The sequence below is a fragment of the Anarhichas minor genome, unplaced genomic scaffold (genome assembly GCF_050575085.1).
Source record: "Anarhichas minor isolate MPS153535 unplaced genomic scaffold, ASM5057508v1 ptg000042l, whole genome shotgun sequence".
Classification (NCBI taxonomy): Eukaryota; Metazoa; Chordata; class Actinopteri; order Perciformes; family Anarhichadidae; genus Anarhichas; species Anarhichas minor.
In genome coordinates, this window is record NW_027466488.1 from 9,931,677 (window position 1) to 9,945,457 (window position 13,781).

A 13,781-nucleotide genomic window follows, 5' to 3' on the forward strand; every position below is an offset into this window, starting at 1 on the left:
CAGTAGCAGTGTGACATTGACACCATCCTTCTCAACACTGTATCTCCTGCTTTCACTTCTCTCGCTGTGCGGTGCGCCGACTCTGCTTTGTAATCTTTTCATCTCCCTCTTGTTTTCTTCTGGTCCTGTTTTGTTCTGTACCTCTCTGATCTGTTGTCTTCTCTTGTCTTATACTGCTCTGTTGTATTGTCCTCAATTAAACATGCCATCGCACTGACAACTCTTTCTCTGTGTACGAATTGCACCCGAGGTACTTTCTCAGCAGACGATCCTTTAGGAATAAGAACACAGAGCTAAAGGTACGAGCGTGTGAATATTCAACAGGCAAAAAAAACAAAAAAAAAACAGACTTACGGAAAAAAAATGTGGATTTTAGCAAAAGACAAGCAGACACCAGTTTGTTGCAGTCCACTCACCCACAGGCCTGAGGAAATGCTTGCACAGTACCACGGTAAAAGTTTAGTATCTATAGTCCATACCTGCAATTCCTCCGGAGACTTTCTGACCTTTCGGAGAACTATCGTCAGTTCTTTGCTGGCTTTAAGCTGCATAATACAGTTTATTATCAAAAGAACATGCAAATAAGAATCAGTGTTTTATAGGCCTCCAAACAAAAACAATGAGAGCCAACACTCTTGTTGTTCTATATACTCAGTATATACTTTTATATTCATGAACCCCATTGGATTCAAAAAGTTGCTTCTTGAGCTCTAATTTAAGGTTTGTTAAAGTCGGACTCTGTGGTCCCCCACAAAACTGAGACAACTGGATTCCCCCAACAACCCAGCAAGCCCAATAAAAACTTCTTCTGTGACTATTTTACAAAGGTCACTCCAGTTAGAGTCTGCAAATATGAAAGACATCTGCTGCCTTCAGATGGCTGTGAAAATAGTCACCAGTATCAAGGAAAAACCTTTAGTATAGTGCTACTAGAGCTTTATTCTGCCTAGCTGGCATTAATGCCAACAGCTGGTTGAAAGAGCTGCATCATCATGTTGTAGAATGATAGTTTGCTGTTGCAACAATGAACTAAATCATACATGTTACCAATCTAATTTATTTTTTGCTATTTCATGCAGCTATAACAGCATGTGCAATCTCAGGAATCCATTTCATCAAAAAGAAATGATCAAAAGCATCATGAACCACCAAACAGATAACAGAGTTAGCACACAGACCCGTTTTATGGAAAAAAGGGAACTCTAACAAGCGGAAGTGGGAAGGGGCTCGGGTCGGTCTTTGAGTGGTGGCTTCATCGTTCAAAATGTGCATCAAAATGAGTTTTTTTAGCATCATTTAGGCTATAGTGTCTGGAGGGTGGCAGGCTGAACCTTTAAGACAAAGTTCCTGAGGGTCGAGGAGTGAGGATAGTACCTCTGCTGTGGGTAATGTCACAGAAAGCCTACTCATAAAATGCACTGTTACTGAATCTCACTCCAGACTCAATTGAAAAGCCGGCAGCCTGCTGAGAAGAAGTACAGATTTTTGACGCCATCGGGTTTTTATCTGAATTGCCTCCATGAGCTGTATGTCACAGCCACTGTTGCTGCCGCTCACCGAGTTGGTGAGTGAGCCTAATCCATAGGCAAAACTACAATAACTAACTTCCTATTGTTTCTCAGAAACCCAGCATGCAACTGTCCCTTTTACCTCGGCAGCAGTATGTTTGCCTCAAGTCGTTCTTTCCCTTTTTTTTTAAGGCAGAGTTCAGTGGAAATTTCACGGATGATTGTCCTGCCCACATGTCAGTGAGATGATTTTCTGCATCTGGGCTGTGGACAGTATGAATGGTTCTGACATTTAGGATGCACGCCTCAAACGCTCTAAAGCACCTACTAAAGGCCACGTTTTACCTTTTACTTTTTACAAATGTGCGCACAAATGATGTGGCTGCAGTGAGAGGTGTAAATGAAGATGTGTGGAGCCTGAGCTAAAAGGAGAACCAAATAGCGATTATTACGTCCAATTCAAAGTGCTGTATGTTGTCAGGTCCTTGTTAGTCGGAGTGTGATAACATTGTCCCCAGGGCCTTGCTATACCCACTTCCCTTTACAACAAGCCTCTTAAAGTAAGGCACTAATTATCAAAGAAATGTCTAGTACATCATTAAAAAAACATCTGGTACACTATCACCATCATAGTGTGTGTGTGTGAGAGACAGAGAGAGATAGAGAGCTCCAACATCTTTCTGGTCTAGATTTCAGGTCTGTGTTGTACTTGGACTTACGTTAGCCATTTTTGTTTCAGTTTCTTGAAGGGAGATTCCATCATTTTAAGCAGATCCATCTCTGTGTCAACTTGCAGGCTGATCAAACCTGCGGTAGTGGACTAACTAAAATATGGAGTTTTTATTCCAGCTAAAGAAATTCCAAGGAACTACTTCCTGTGTTTACTTTCTATCAGACTTAAACACAAGTGTTTGTAATGATTTATTTAAGTCATTTTAACTTTTCTTTTCTGATGTAGGAGGCAAAAAAAGATTGATTGATGATTTTCAAGAGTGTGCATCTTTAGTATTACTTTGCACGGCAGCTGGATTCTCACGTTATCATGCAAAAATCCACCTTGTCAGGCTTCAAGTAATGCGTTTGTGTGCCGACAGCCAGTGTCCGAACCAATCAGCATCCGGTGAGGAGCAGCTGCAGGCGTGGTTTATATGTGTGTGAGTGTGAGTGTGTGTGCACGCAACGGAGAAACAACTGTTCGATCAGTCAAAACAACAATGGCGGCTCTTATTGTCGATGCTGCAGTAGCATCGGTTATGTCTACTGGAGAGAGTTACTTCACTGAAATTTGAGCAAAGAAAGACGCGTAAGTCTTTTCTTGACGGAAAAGATGCTTTCGCTTCCGAATGGCTTCGGTGAGAGCTTGATTGACAGATTGGTTTCTCCAATCACCTGTCAAATATTTTAAATGATTTTTGCAAGTGCCTGCCCTTTTCCAAACAGTTTCCAATGAGGGCTTCTCAGAGGGTTCTGTGTAACAAACCATGCGGCACACCAAGTCATCTTTAGTATGCAATGAGTAGGATTGGGTTCCTGGGCTGTCTAACAGAGACAGAGAGCAACGTGTCATACTGAAAAACCAGGCCTATCGGTGGGGAAAACAATCGGCGCCACACTATGCAACCAAGGGGTGAAACACTAACGAAATGCCTGTAGCTAGCTAAAGGCATTTAGATTTCAGCATGTCAAAGGAATATTTTAGCACCCTGTGTCTACGGCTAACTCTATTAGAAATAGACACTCTATTAGAAATAGAGTTAGCCTAAACTTACTGTTAAAATGCCTGCTGCACACATAACATTAGGCATATTGAGTGTCAGCATCCCACAGTTGTTGCATTCTTCCTGCTTATGCCTCAAGTCTCATTTCTTTCGGATTGGCAGATTATAAAAACTTAGTTCTGGGTTCTTCACCCTGTTGGTTGTGCATCCCACCACACAACTGCTCTAAGGACTCAATCACACCCTGCAAAGTCAATGGAGAGTGATGAATTGTTTTCCCTCCTGTGTGGGAGCGATTTAAACCAGGACGTTGTAGAGGACGCAATGTATAGTGTGGCAACATACAATACACCCTATATGTTGATACTGTATGTGGCTGTATTATATTGTCCTGCTGCACATGCATAGAATCTGTGTTCCCTAAATTTATACAATGGAAATGGTGAGTATTATTACAAAAATAGTCATAATGAACACAATAGTGAGAATAGATCTCCGTCGACAAATACTGCAATTTCCCTTTAAAGTCTGGTGATGGGATAATGTCTGATCCCAGTTGGATTCCTTTCTCCCACTGTGTTTGTTAAGCATCTTAGGCTTCATAGGGAAAGGCAAGATGCTATCACAAAATAAACACGCAAACATAAGCCCTCCTGCTGTGCAATTATCTCCTCATTACTGTTTGTGTAACACGCAGTAGAAGCAATAGCTACCTAGTAAGGCCATGAAGCAGATACAGATGGCAAACAGGGAGCTGAAGCTCAGGCCCACGTCCTCCCGATAGATGGCCAGTGTTGTCTCGCAGTGGCGTCCTCTGTGACCCTCCGGGCAGTGGCAGGTGAATTTGGAGGGTGACTGCGCCACACAGGTCCCGCGGTGACAAGGCCGAGTAGCACAGAGGGTATAGACACAGGACTTCCTTGTCCCGTTCACACGGACCATGTGGCCAGGAGGACATCTGCAAAGAAGAGTTAGACACGATCAACAGGGAGCGTAAGGAAAGAGGAAAACAAGAGAATCATACATAATGTTAGGCCCATTATGGTATATTTTGCCATAAATTGAATGTGTTGGGTTTCCAAAACATAAAATTGTATCTTCTTTGCAGATGATACCAATGTATTTTGTTGTGACAATATTTTTGATCCAGTGGAGAAGGAATTGGAATCTCTAAAATGTGGGTTTGGTTTTAACAAAGTTGGGAATACGGCAACAAATAGACAAAGACAACTCTCACTCAAATGTAGACATTTAGTCAACTTTGAAACAGCTCAATTCTTGTATAAAAATCAATTATTACCTTAAAATATCCAAAGGTGGAAATACAACAGAAAGTCTATATGATTTGAGAGGAATTTGCATATTTAAAAAACAAATCGTACTACTAATATATAAACATAAATACATTTCAATTCCAATAACAACATGCAGATTAAGATTGCTTAGATGTGCGTGACACCAGATTGGATTAGGTGACCGTGTAATAATCCCTCAGTAGTTAAAAATGGAGGAACAAGGGGAATAAAACAAATCATATTGAACAGATAAAGCTTCAGCAGGTAACATGAATGTCTTGAATTGGATGTCTATTACTTTTTCCCACACTGAATAAAGTGGAATACTCTCTTTGAGTCAGTGATCGTCCACTGATGTACACCTCAGTAGAGAATGAACTGGGGGAGAGGAAAATGCTGACTGCAACACTGCCGGTAACAAGGATGATTTTATGGAGGCAGGGCCATATTTTCTGCCTCACTTCAGAAAGTACCACTATAATTAAAAGCTCATTTGGGTGTAACAGCTCAAACAAACATTTTATGAGCCCATTAATTCAGTATCTCTTTCAATGTCTATGGAGCAGCTCCAGGCTCGACATTTTGATGATATCAGAGATGAGTCTTGCCTCTGGTCCATAGTGATTTGCTCATGCTTATAAATATTGACTCACTTAACTATGAAACAGCGACATTACAGTCAAAACGGTACCGTAATCTATCTCATAAGTGTTCCTCCTCCACCATAAAACCAATCCAGATGAGAAACTGAAGGGTTAACTCACTGCATCATGTGCCAAAGTCTGTCTCTTCTAAATTATGTTTGTATGCAACTAAACTCCAGTGATTTATGTTCACTGGCAATATTTCGGGGGTTCTGGATGTTGGATGGGGGTGTAAGCGTCTAGCTTTGACATCCCGCTACCATGCCATGTCTCCTTAGGCCAATCTTGAATTCTTGATTGTTGCGGTGAACAGAAGGTCTGCAGTGTATTACGGCTTTGCTAAATGTGCCTTACTGAAAAGAAGAAGGCTACTGAGTTTTTCTCCAATGCGCCTCATCTTGTCTTCTGCATAAGCAGCAAATTAAAGCGCCCCCAAGTTGACCGATGTGCAGAATGATGGTGTAAGGAGTTTTTAACCAGTGCAGAAAAAGAACCTCACCTTGCACGGCAGCTGGATTCTCACAATGTCACAAGATCACATGACAATCACGTGAGAATCATGTGATCACATGTCACGCGAAAATCCATCTTGCCGAGCGTCAAGCAATGTGTTTGTGTCCGATAAGCCGCAGCACGGACCAATCGGTGTCCTGTGAGCAGCTACTGGCAGCTAAGGGTGTGGCTTATGGGTGTTTGACGAAGGGGAGAGGCAACAACAATGCTGGGTGGTAAACAGGTCAGTGTAGATGCTGCAATAGCATCAGTTCTATAAATGCTGGAGAGTTTTTTCTCCATTGAAAGAAGAGCAAAGAACAACACTAAAAGTCTTTTCTCGAAGGAAAATGTGTTGACCCAAAAACTGACCCAGCTGTTTGAAACACAACATTTTAAGAGGTAATTTGTTGTGGGTGGGATTATTAAGCCGTGACAAATGCTCAGCGTTCGGTGTGATTGTGCCTGGTTGGAGTCTGTGTAGGTGTTGCCAACAGGACGGCCTGTCATTCAACTAGACAACACTCTCCTCTCTTGTCTCTGCTCTCTCTTTTCATTGCCCGTCATTAGCCACGACTGGAATCGGTGCTATGAGTGTCTTATTATAACCTAGATGAGCATGTATGCTCACTCACAGTCATTACCAACACGTCCTCATTCACAGAACAGACAGAACAGGTAATTTGCCAGTGACTCCTAAAACGACATACATGACCCTTCCATGAACGTTGTGGAGCTGTTGCAGTTTTATACGCATGGTTAACGTTGTGAAACGGAACTACTTGGTTAGGTTTAGAAAAAGCTCATGGTTTGTTATGTACGTATGACCATGCAGTAACCAAGTTCCTAAGTCAGTAACATATTTACGTATGTGACTTAAAATAAGTCAGTGCGTTGAGTTTGGGATTCACAGCGGTTTGGAACGTCCTGTGTTTGTTGGACCGATCCATCCACCCTACGAGAGACTGTGTCCCTCTTTAAACGCCACCTGACGTCCTCCTTTGCTCTCGTCATAATTACTATGGCCAGAGGTGGTGACATGTGGCATTGTGGGAGTTTCTGAAGGCGGATCACTTCTGTTTTAAAAAAAAACAACTTCAAATCAGCTCAATCCTATATTCAGTTGCACCTGATAATCTCTCGCTAAACATGCTACAGATCAGCTTGTTCCAATTAACAATAATAACAACGTTTTGCACTGAAAATGATTCTTATTTAAAGTAATAATCAGCGCTAAGCCGTGCCCCCCCCCCTTGCAGAGCTTTGTAATTTCAAAAACAATGTGTTCACACAGAACTTAACACAGGCCTCTCACTTCAAGGCAAGGATTTCGTCAGCTGAAATGAAGACTGTCGCTAGCAGACTGCACAACCTATATAGTTAAAGTTACCAGAGGAACTTTTAACCGGTTATGAAAGAGTCTCAATTTAATACTGATGCCTCTATAAGACCTACATAAATAAACCAGACCATCGGCGAAATGATTGGCTATTTCTATTTTTTGTATTCTTAAAACTTGTCCTCTGTGTTACTGTGACAGATTCTCACGAACCAGACCCAGATCCTAACAACTTTAAACTCCATATGAAAGGTATTGCTCTGACTACAGGCCCATGCAAACCGCTTGTGGACAAATGAAAAGTTACGGTTGCTAAACTATGACTGGACAAATGCAGTCCAGGAGAGGGATTTAGCAAATAGTCAATTAAACACCAACATTGTTATTTCTTTAAATTAAAATCAAAAGCAGCAATCAGGCGGTCGCCTCTACCTGGCGCTCCAGTGTTAGTAGATGTCACGTGTCATATTGCGTCATATCATTGGGGCACAGCACATGTGAAGTACAATCTGGTCTACACTTCCCGAAAGGCTCACCAGCTGGCACACGATCACGGAACAAGAGGACGGTTACTTCGTGTCGTAGTCGCCTCCTTTATGAGTGTGAATTACAATTCTACAATTATTGAAAAAGAAACCTCTTCAATAAAAGATTATACACAAATACTTTCTATTTGAAAGCACCATCCTTTTATTTCTAGCGCCGTCTGCTACCCTCCAACCTCGCAGCTCCAGTTATCCTGCGCATTTGTCATACCCTGCGGCTAAGCACAGTCCCAGCCTTCATTCAATAGCTTTGATACAGCAACAAGTAGCCAACAAGATTTCAATGGATGCGAGCCAAGACAATCAACTAGGCTGTACACGCTTTGCACACACATCACCAAGGCTTCAATCTTTCACAATAGGACCACTCACACAACTACACAACCACGCAACAACTATGCCCTGAAACAGAATCTACACAGCACACCGACGCACACACGTTACAACGTTTCCCCTTATGCAGAGCAGTCTATCTAAAGTCTGTCTCATCTTAAAAAAGAATGGACCACAAGTAAGTTTGACATATTTCCACGACTATAGGCGTACTGAGTATGATTTTTAACGTGAGGGTAACCATGATATTGAAAAAAACAAACGACACTTGCATTAAGGACCATTTGCACCCATGGAGGAAGGCCTTACCAGAAACAAGCCGGTATCAATGGAAACACCACAACATTTTTCATAATTCTGAATACATGGTTTGCCATTTGATTAATGCATACAGCTGAACTGCAAGTGACAAATACCTTTTTCTAGAGACCCCCAAAGCTTTGCTGTTAATGCTTTCATGGGGTCTCAAGTGTCAATCAAGGGGTCTGGGGGTGTTTTGCACACTAATCAAAAGTATCAAAGACAAATCAGTGTTTATGTGCTTATTTGAGCCCCGGGGAGAAGAATAATCCACACAATGTGTGTTATTAATCGACCGTGGCCCCCCTGAGTAATCAGGTATCAAACACTTGGGCTTGGCGCACTCGCTGCCAACACTTACTACTCTCTAATCATCTTCCAAGGTTCAGGTCAAGTGGAGTAAAGGAGAAACAGGCGAACAAGCCAGCAGGGTGCGGGGGAGGGGGGGACTGTGAGTGTGTGGCAATGGTACATGGCTTTAAAAACCGAGCGGGAGTGAGCCAGATGAAAGCCATACAAACCAAGAAATGGAGGGGCAGAGTGCGAGAATGAGAGCCATTAAAAAAAAAATAGAACTAGGTTGGTGGATGGATGATGTGGGTGAGTGGATCAGAGGAGTGAAAAAACAGAAAGGTAAAGAAAAGATTAAAAGCAAGGCTGCACAGACTGAATGGAGGCTGATGTTTCCTATGGCAGAAAGAAATTGCTGAGATTAGTGCATGTGGCTAAGAGCTCTCGGCGTTTGATTCTGGTCTGTGCCGCAGGTGAGGGTTGTTAGTTTGCTGCAGCTTTTTCATCGCATAACATTTCCTATTTCCCGCTGACAAACAAATAGCCCTCGCGCAGAAAGTCACACAGCAGTCTATCTGAAATGTTGACCAAGCAAAAAGTGAAAATCCCATTGGGGTCAGGGGGGCTGGGATAATAATTTCATTTCACCACCGGCATTTTTAGGCGTTTAGCTTTGGTGAGCGAGCAGATGGGGTTCATTCGTCGCCTTTTAAAAGGCAGATGTGGTTGTTGCCGAAGACGCTGGCTCTTGTGGGAATTCCAGTTTTAAAAGTCTGGCCGAGGCCATGTTTAGTCATTAACCACCATGGCCATAGTGCAGAGGAGGTGTCGTGGCAGGGAGGAAAACAACACAGAGGATACTGGCTCAACTTTTGCTGCAGAGTCTAGTGTCAGCCAGCGAGCCACTGACTTTGAAGCTGCTCCACAGTATTTCTCCTCAGTCAGGCAGGCTGAGGGAGTAGCGGCACAGTGCTGATCTGAGCGCACATGACACCGTGCCCACGACTAAATGAGCATACTTGCTCTTTTGTTTTTTAAAGAGCAGATATCTATTTGAATAGACAACAAAAATGAATGCGTAATGCTAGTTCACCTTCGACCAGTTTGGCACTTGGAGAGTTAATCAAAATGACTGAGCAGCGAGGGACGATAAAGACGCGTCAATGCAGGCTACGTACGTACGTTAACATCCACATATGAAAGTAAACCGGGCAATCAAGCCTGTGGAAAAAGGTAGACTGAGGTCAGAAAGAATGCCGTTGAACAGTCGGGTCAGGGCGGCGTTATCAGCGGTAACCGCCGTGTGGGCGCGGTGCAGAGCGGCGGCCGTGAGCTAGCCAGCCGGGCACGCTCACATGCACAGCAGGCGAAACACGAGTTGACTTTTAATATGAAGTAGGAAATGCAATGTGTGAGCTTGACACTCGACGTTGTGGTTCATCAACAATGTGTCAACAGTTTGAAGTTTTGCAGGGAGTAATTGGTCAAGAAGGAGCATCCACAGTGAACTGTTAGACGAAGAGCAACTTCTCAACAAGGACATCAAAAACTTTTGCTTTCACTGTTTGCAGACTCATGACGTGTGCAGCATAAAATATGATCACTGTTGCTCACAGAATGATGGAAAAAGGCCAATGATGACCTGACTTCTTTTATTAAAATGATAATATTTGGTTTTACCGACCCCAGTATTCAAGGACCTGTAGCATTAAACCAGTAAATAGGGTGTCGCCAATCAACCAGGAATGCGCCGATTAAGCGGCCTGTTCTATGATATCTGATATCTGATAGGGTGTAAGCATTCAATGACAGAACCTTACATTCTGGCGACTGTGGCTCGGTGGTAAGAGTCGGGTCGTCCTTCAATCAGAAGATCGGCGTTTCGATCCCTGGCTGCGCTAGTCCATGCCAATGTGTGCTTGGGCAAGACACTTAACTTAAGGTGACACCTTGCACGGTAGCCCCATCAGTGTATGAATGAGTGTGAATGTGTGAATGATGAAATGTAATGTTAAAGTGCTTTAAGTGCTTGGAAGACTAGAAAAGCGCTATAAAAGTACAGTCCATTTACATGGGGACTCTGTTTAGTTCCTGTGTGTTCACAAGCTGCATGTAAAGAGTTTTGCTATAAATGTATTGCAATGACACACTTCAGTTATTGAATGGTGATTGATTTCTGGTCGTGATTGATGCTTTTTCTTCTGCAATTTCTCCCCCTCAAGTAGGTCAGGGCAGGTTGTTTCAAAGCACATTTATGTGGCTGTGAACAAAAATAATTCCAAGGTCAGAACAATGGCTTCAGAGGAAGAGTCAGTAGGTTTAAATGCATGTGTCTTCATGCCTCTGTGTCAAAAAGCGGGAGTGTGTATGCGGAGCATCCAAGTGTGAATGAGCTGTGCAGCTACGAGCAATGCGGTCGGGGTTGTGTGTGTGTGTGTGTGTGTGTGTGTGTACCTGCATTCGTGCACTCTCCACAAGTCAACACAGGTGAAGGGGGGGCTACACTGGTTCCTTTTGCAGGAGTCAGACGAGCACCCAGGGGAGAGGCCTTGTATGCTGACCTGGGAAACCCCATCTCGCGGCTGGCTGTCCAGAGGCATATAGCGACCGTTGAGGCGTACGTCTCTCATGCAGCCTGCAGGGAGAAAAATGGAAAAGAGTTCAGCGGAAAACAAACGACTTTACGGACACAAAATTAAATTACCGAGACTTTTACCTCATGTAACTGGTGAGCAAATCAACCACATGTTCTTGATAGATTAATGGCTCCAGTTAAGACACGTATGCATAAAAAAAAGGTGGTAAACACCTACAAAAATGAGGTATGATTATTATTTTGATTGAAATGCAATTTGTTTCAGTTTTGTTTTTGTAAACCTAGAAGGGAATTATTGCCTACTAGGTAGGTACAACTTAACTTAAGATTCAGTCTGAAAGATTTTGGTCTGGTTATATTTTCCCTTTAATTTAATAACCTTTGTGTTATTTATGTATTTGTATGTGCCTTTTAGGGGGTTCAAATTGTCAATAAGGATCCAATTAAATAAAATTAATATTACTACTAAACTTTTAATAAAAATAAAATGAAAAATTGTCCTGAAGTACTGAGGTACTTCTGCAGGAAGTGAACGTCAAATGAGCAGTCATAATTAGTAGTGTCAGTGGAGGGTATAAAATAACGGGATGCTAGTACTCATTTATTTATTTTGAAAGACCGTAATGCTTTGTAAAATAATGAAAATATGAGTCCAAAAAAATGTAAATGATAAAAAAATATATTCCAATATTATGCAAAAGTATAATTGAAGAAAATTTATTTTGCAAAAACATGGCACTCAAATGTGCGTTAGTGTGCTCTCTAGTGTGCGTAGATTCTGTTCTTACACAAGAAATCAAAATCCCAAATGGTTTTCTCAAGCAAACATTGATGAATGGCAGAATCTTCATGATAACTGTGTATGTGGGTAATAAGAAGACATGATGAGGAAATGTTACATTGTTTCTTGTTGTAGGGCGCTCACTGCAGCATCTAAAATGCTGTTCATACTGTTCGAGGGGAATCTCTGAGGGCAAAGATTTGCATACATGTTGGATTTTGTATAATGTGCTCCATGGTGAACTGATGGATGTGTTGTTTACACGTGTCACTGCTTCGCTGTTACATGCCTCAGACACTGAGCAAAAGGGAGGAAACATCTTTGAAAGGCTGTTTGCAAAATGCTGCACAGTTAATACAAAACATTGCACATAGGGGCAACATGCTTCTGCTTGGAACAAACCGTGATGGGTCTGGATCCTAGTTTTAGTTACAGGATACTTTTGATTCATCACAATGCGGATCTTGTTTTCATAAGTCTGGTTTATCAATACTTTATTCTAGTGTAGGGCGGTGAACCGTTTCATACGCTTCGACAGGGAAAATCTGAGTGCATTGAGAGGGAACCGTATTAACTGCGTTCGATTCTTACTCATGGTTAGAACTTTGCAAAACATGTGACAAATAAACAATTTGTAAAACTAATAAGTGTACATTTAAAAATGACGTCCGCCGTACGACATGCTGGGTTATGGCTAACGTTATAGATGCTAGCTAGCAGCATGGCGGTCGGGGAGAGGCTTCAGTGACATGAAAGGCTCTCTCTAGAGCCAGTGTTTGGTTTGTCCGCTCTGAGCTCCATAGAAACACGGCGGAGCAACATGGCGGACTTCCTAAAGAGGACCCGCCCTCTCTGTGGATATAAAGGGCTCATTTTAGGGAAACCAAAACACAACGATTCTTAGATTTAGGTGATTATACACGAATAAAAACACACTTGCGAATATTATATTCCACTCCCGTGAATAGATCCAAGTAAATCCTACACACTGGACCTCTAACATCTCATTACACCTCTGTCAATATTTGAAAAGAGACGTTCACAAAAGTAAATGCAACCGCACACAGACAAGGGTGCACACGCACACACGCATTCGTTCGCGTACATTTTCCCTGCCACCATCTATCACGTCTACTTCTTTTGAAGGGAAATGTTTTTAAAGTCCATTTAATAAACACATGCATTGTCTTTTACTGCCTGAGGCACAGCTGTCTCTCTCCGCCTCTCTCTCACTTGAAGTCGGCTTCTCTCAGTAATTGTGACCTTTTTCTCTCTCTATTATCATACAGCGTCTTGTCTTTTTTTCATTTTCTTTTTTTCTACGTGTCCTATCCGGAAGTCTTTCTTCTGTCTGAATCTTTCTGCCAACATTAGGGTTCATACTGCGTGTGCTGCGTGCTCCTCTCTCTGTGTCTCTTACAGGGTTTGGGCAACAAACTGTCTTGCGGCTTTAGCAGAACTGTTAACATGTTTCAATCTATGACACAAACATGTGCTAATGCCAATCCAAACCCTAAAACAGAGACTGTCCTCCCAAGAACGACAGCACCAGGGACATGGATGAGTCAACAACGTAAGAGAATTTAACTCGGGTTGTTTCCTGTTTCAGACCTTTTATGTATGTCTTGTTTCAGACTGACGATCAACATTGTTTTTGGTTTAAGCATAGCCACAACTGGATTGTTGTAACCACAACGATGAAGGTTCAATGACCTTAATGGTGTGCTTATTTTACCCATACCACAATAACGTAGTACTTATTTCAAACCAAACCAAGGCCTTTCTGTGCCTAATCCTAACACAACCTTAACCATATCGTTGTGGCATGATTAAACACATCTATTGTTTAACAGTGAACATCTTCTAAAGGCACAGACAAATGAAGTCATCCTGCTGGAGTGAGTATTGGATCAGAACGCGCCTCTATGTGTCATAGTAT

At 42.3% G+C, this 13,781-nt stretch overlaps 1 protein-coding gene across 1 annotated transcript in view; it reads right to left on the reverse strand.

The window, feature by feature from the left end:
- Positions 1-13,781, reverse strand: part of LOC142970061 (neural-cadherin) — a 295,060-nt gene that overhangs the window by 16,925 nt on the left and 264,354 nt on the right. The window contains exons 34-35 of the mRNA XM_076110212.1: positions 10,920-11,100; positions 3,940-4,184 (exon numbers count right to left, since the gene is read on the reverse strand). Coding sequence (XP_075966327.1) covers positions 3,940-4,184; positions 10,920-11,100 — 426 coding nt within the window. The remainder of the gene's footprint in view (positions 1-3,939; positions 4,185-10,919; positions 11,101-13,781) is intronic.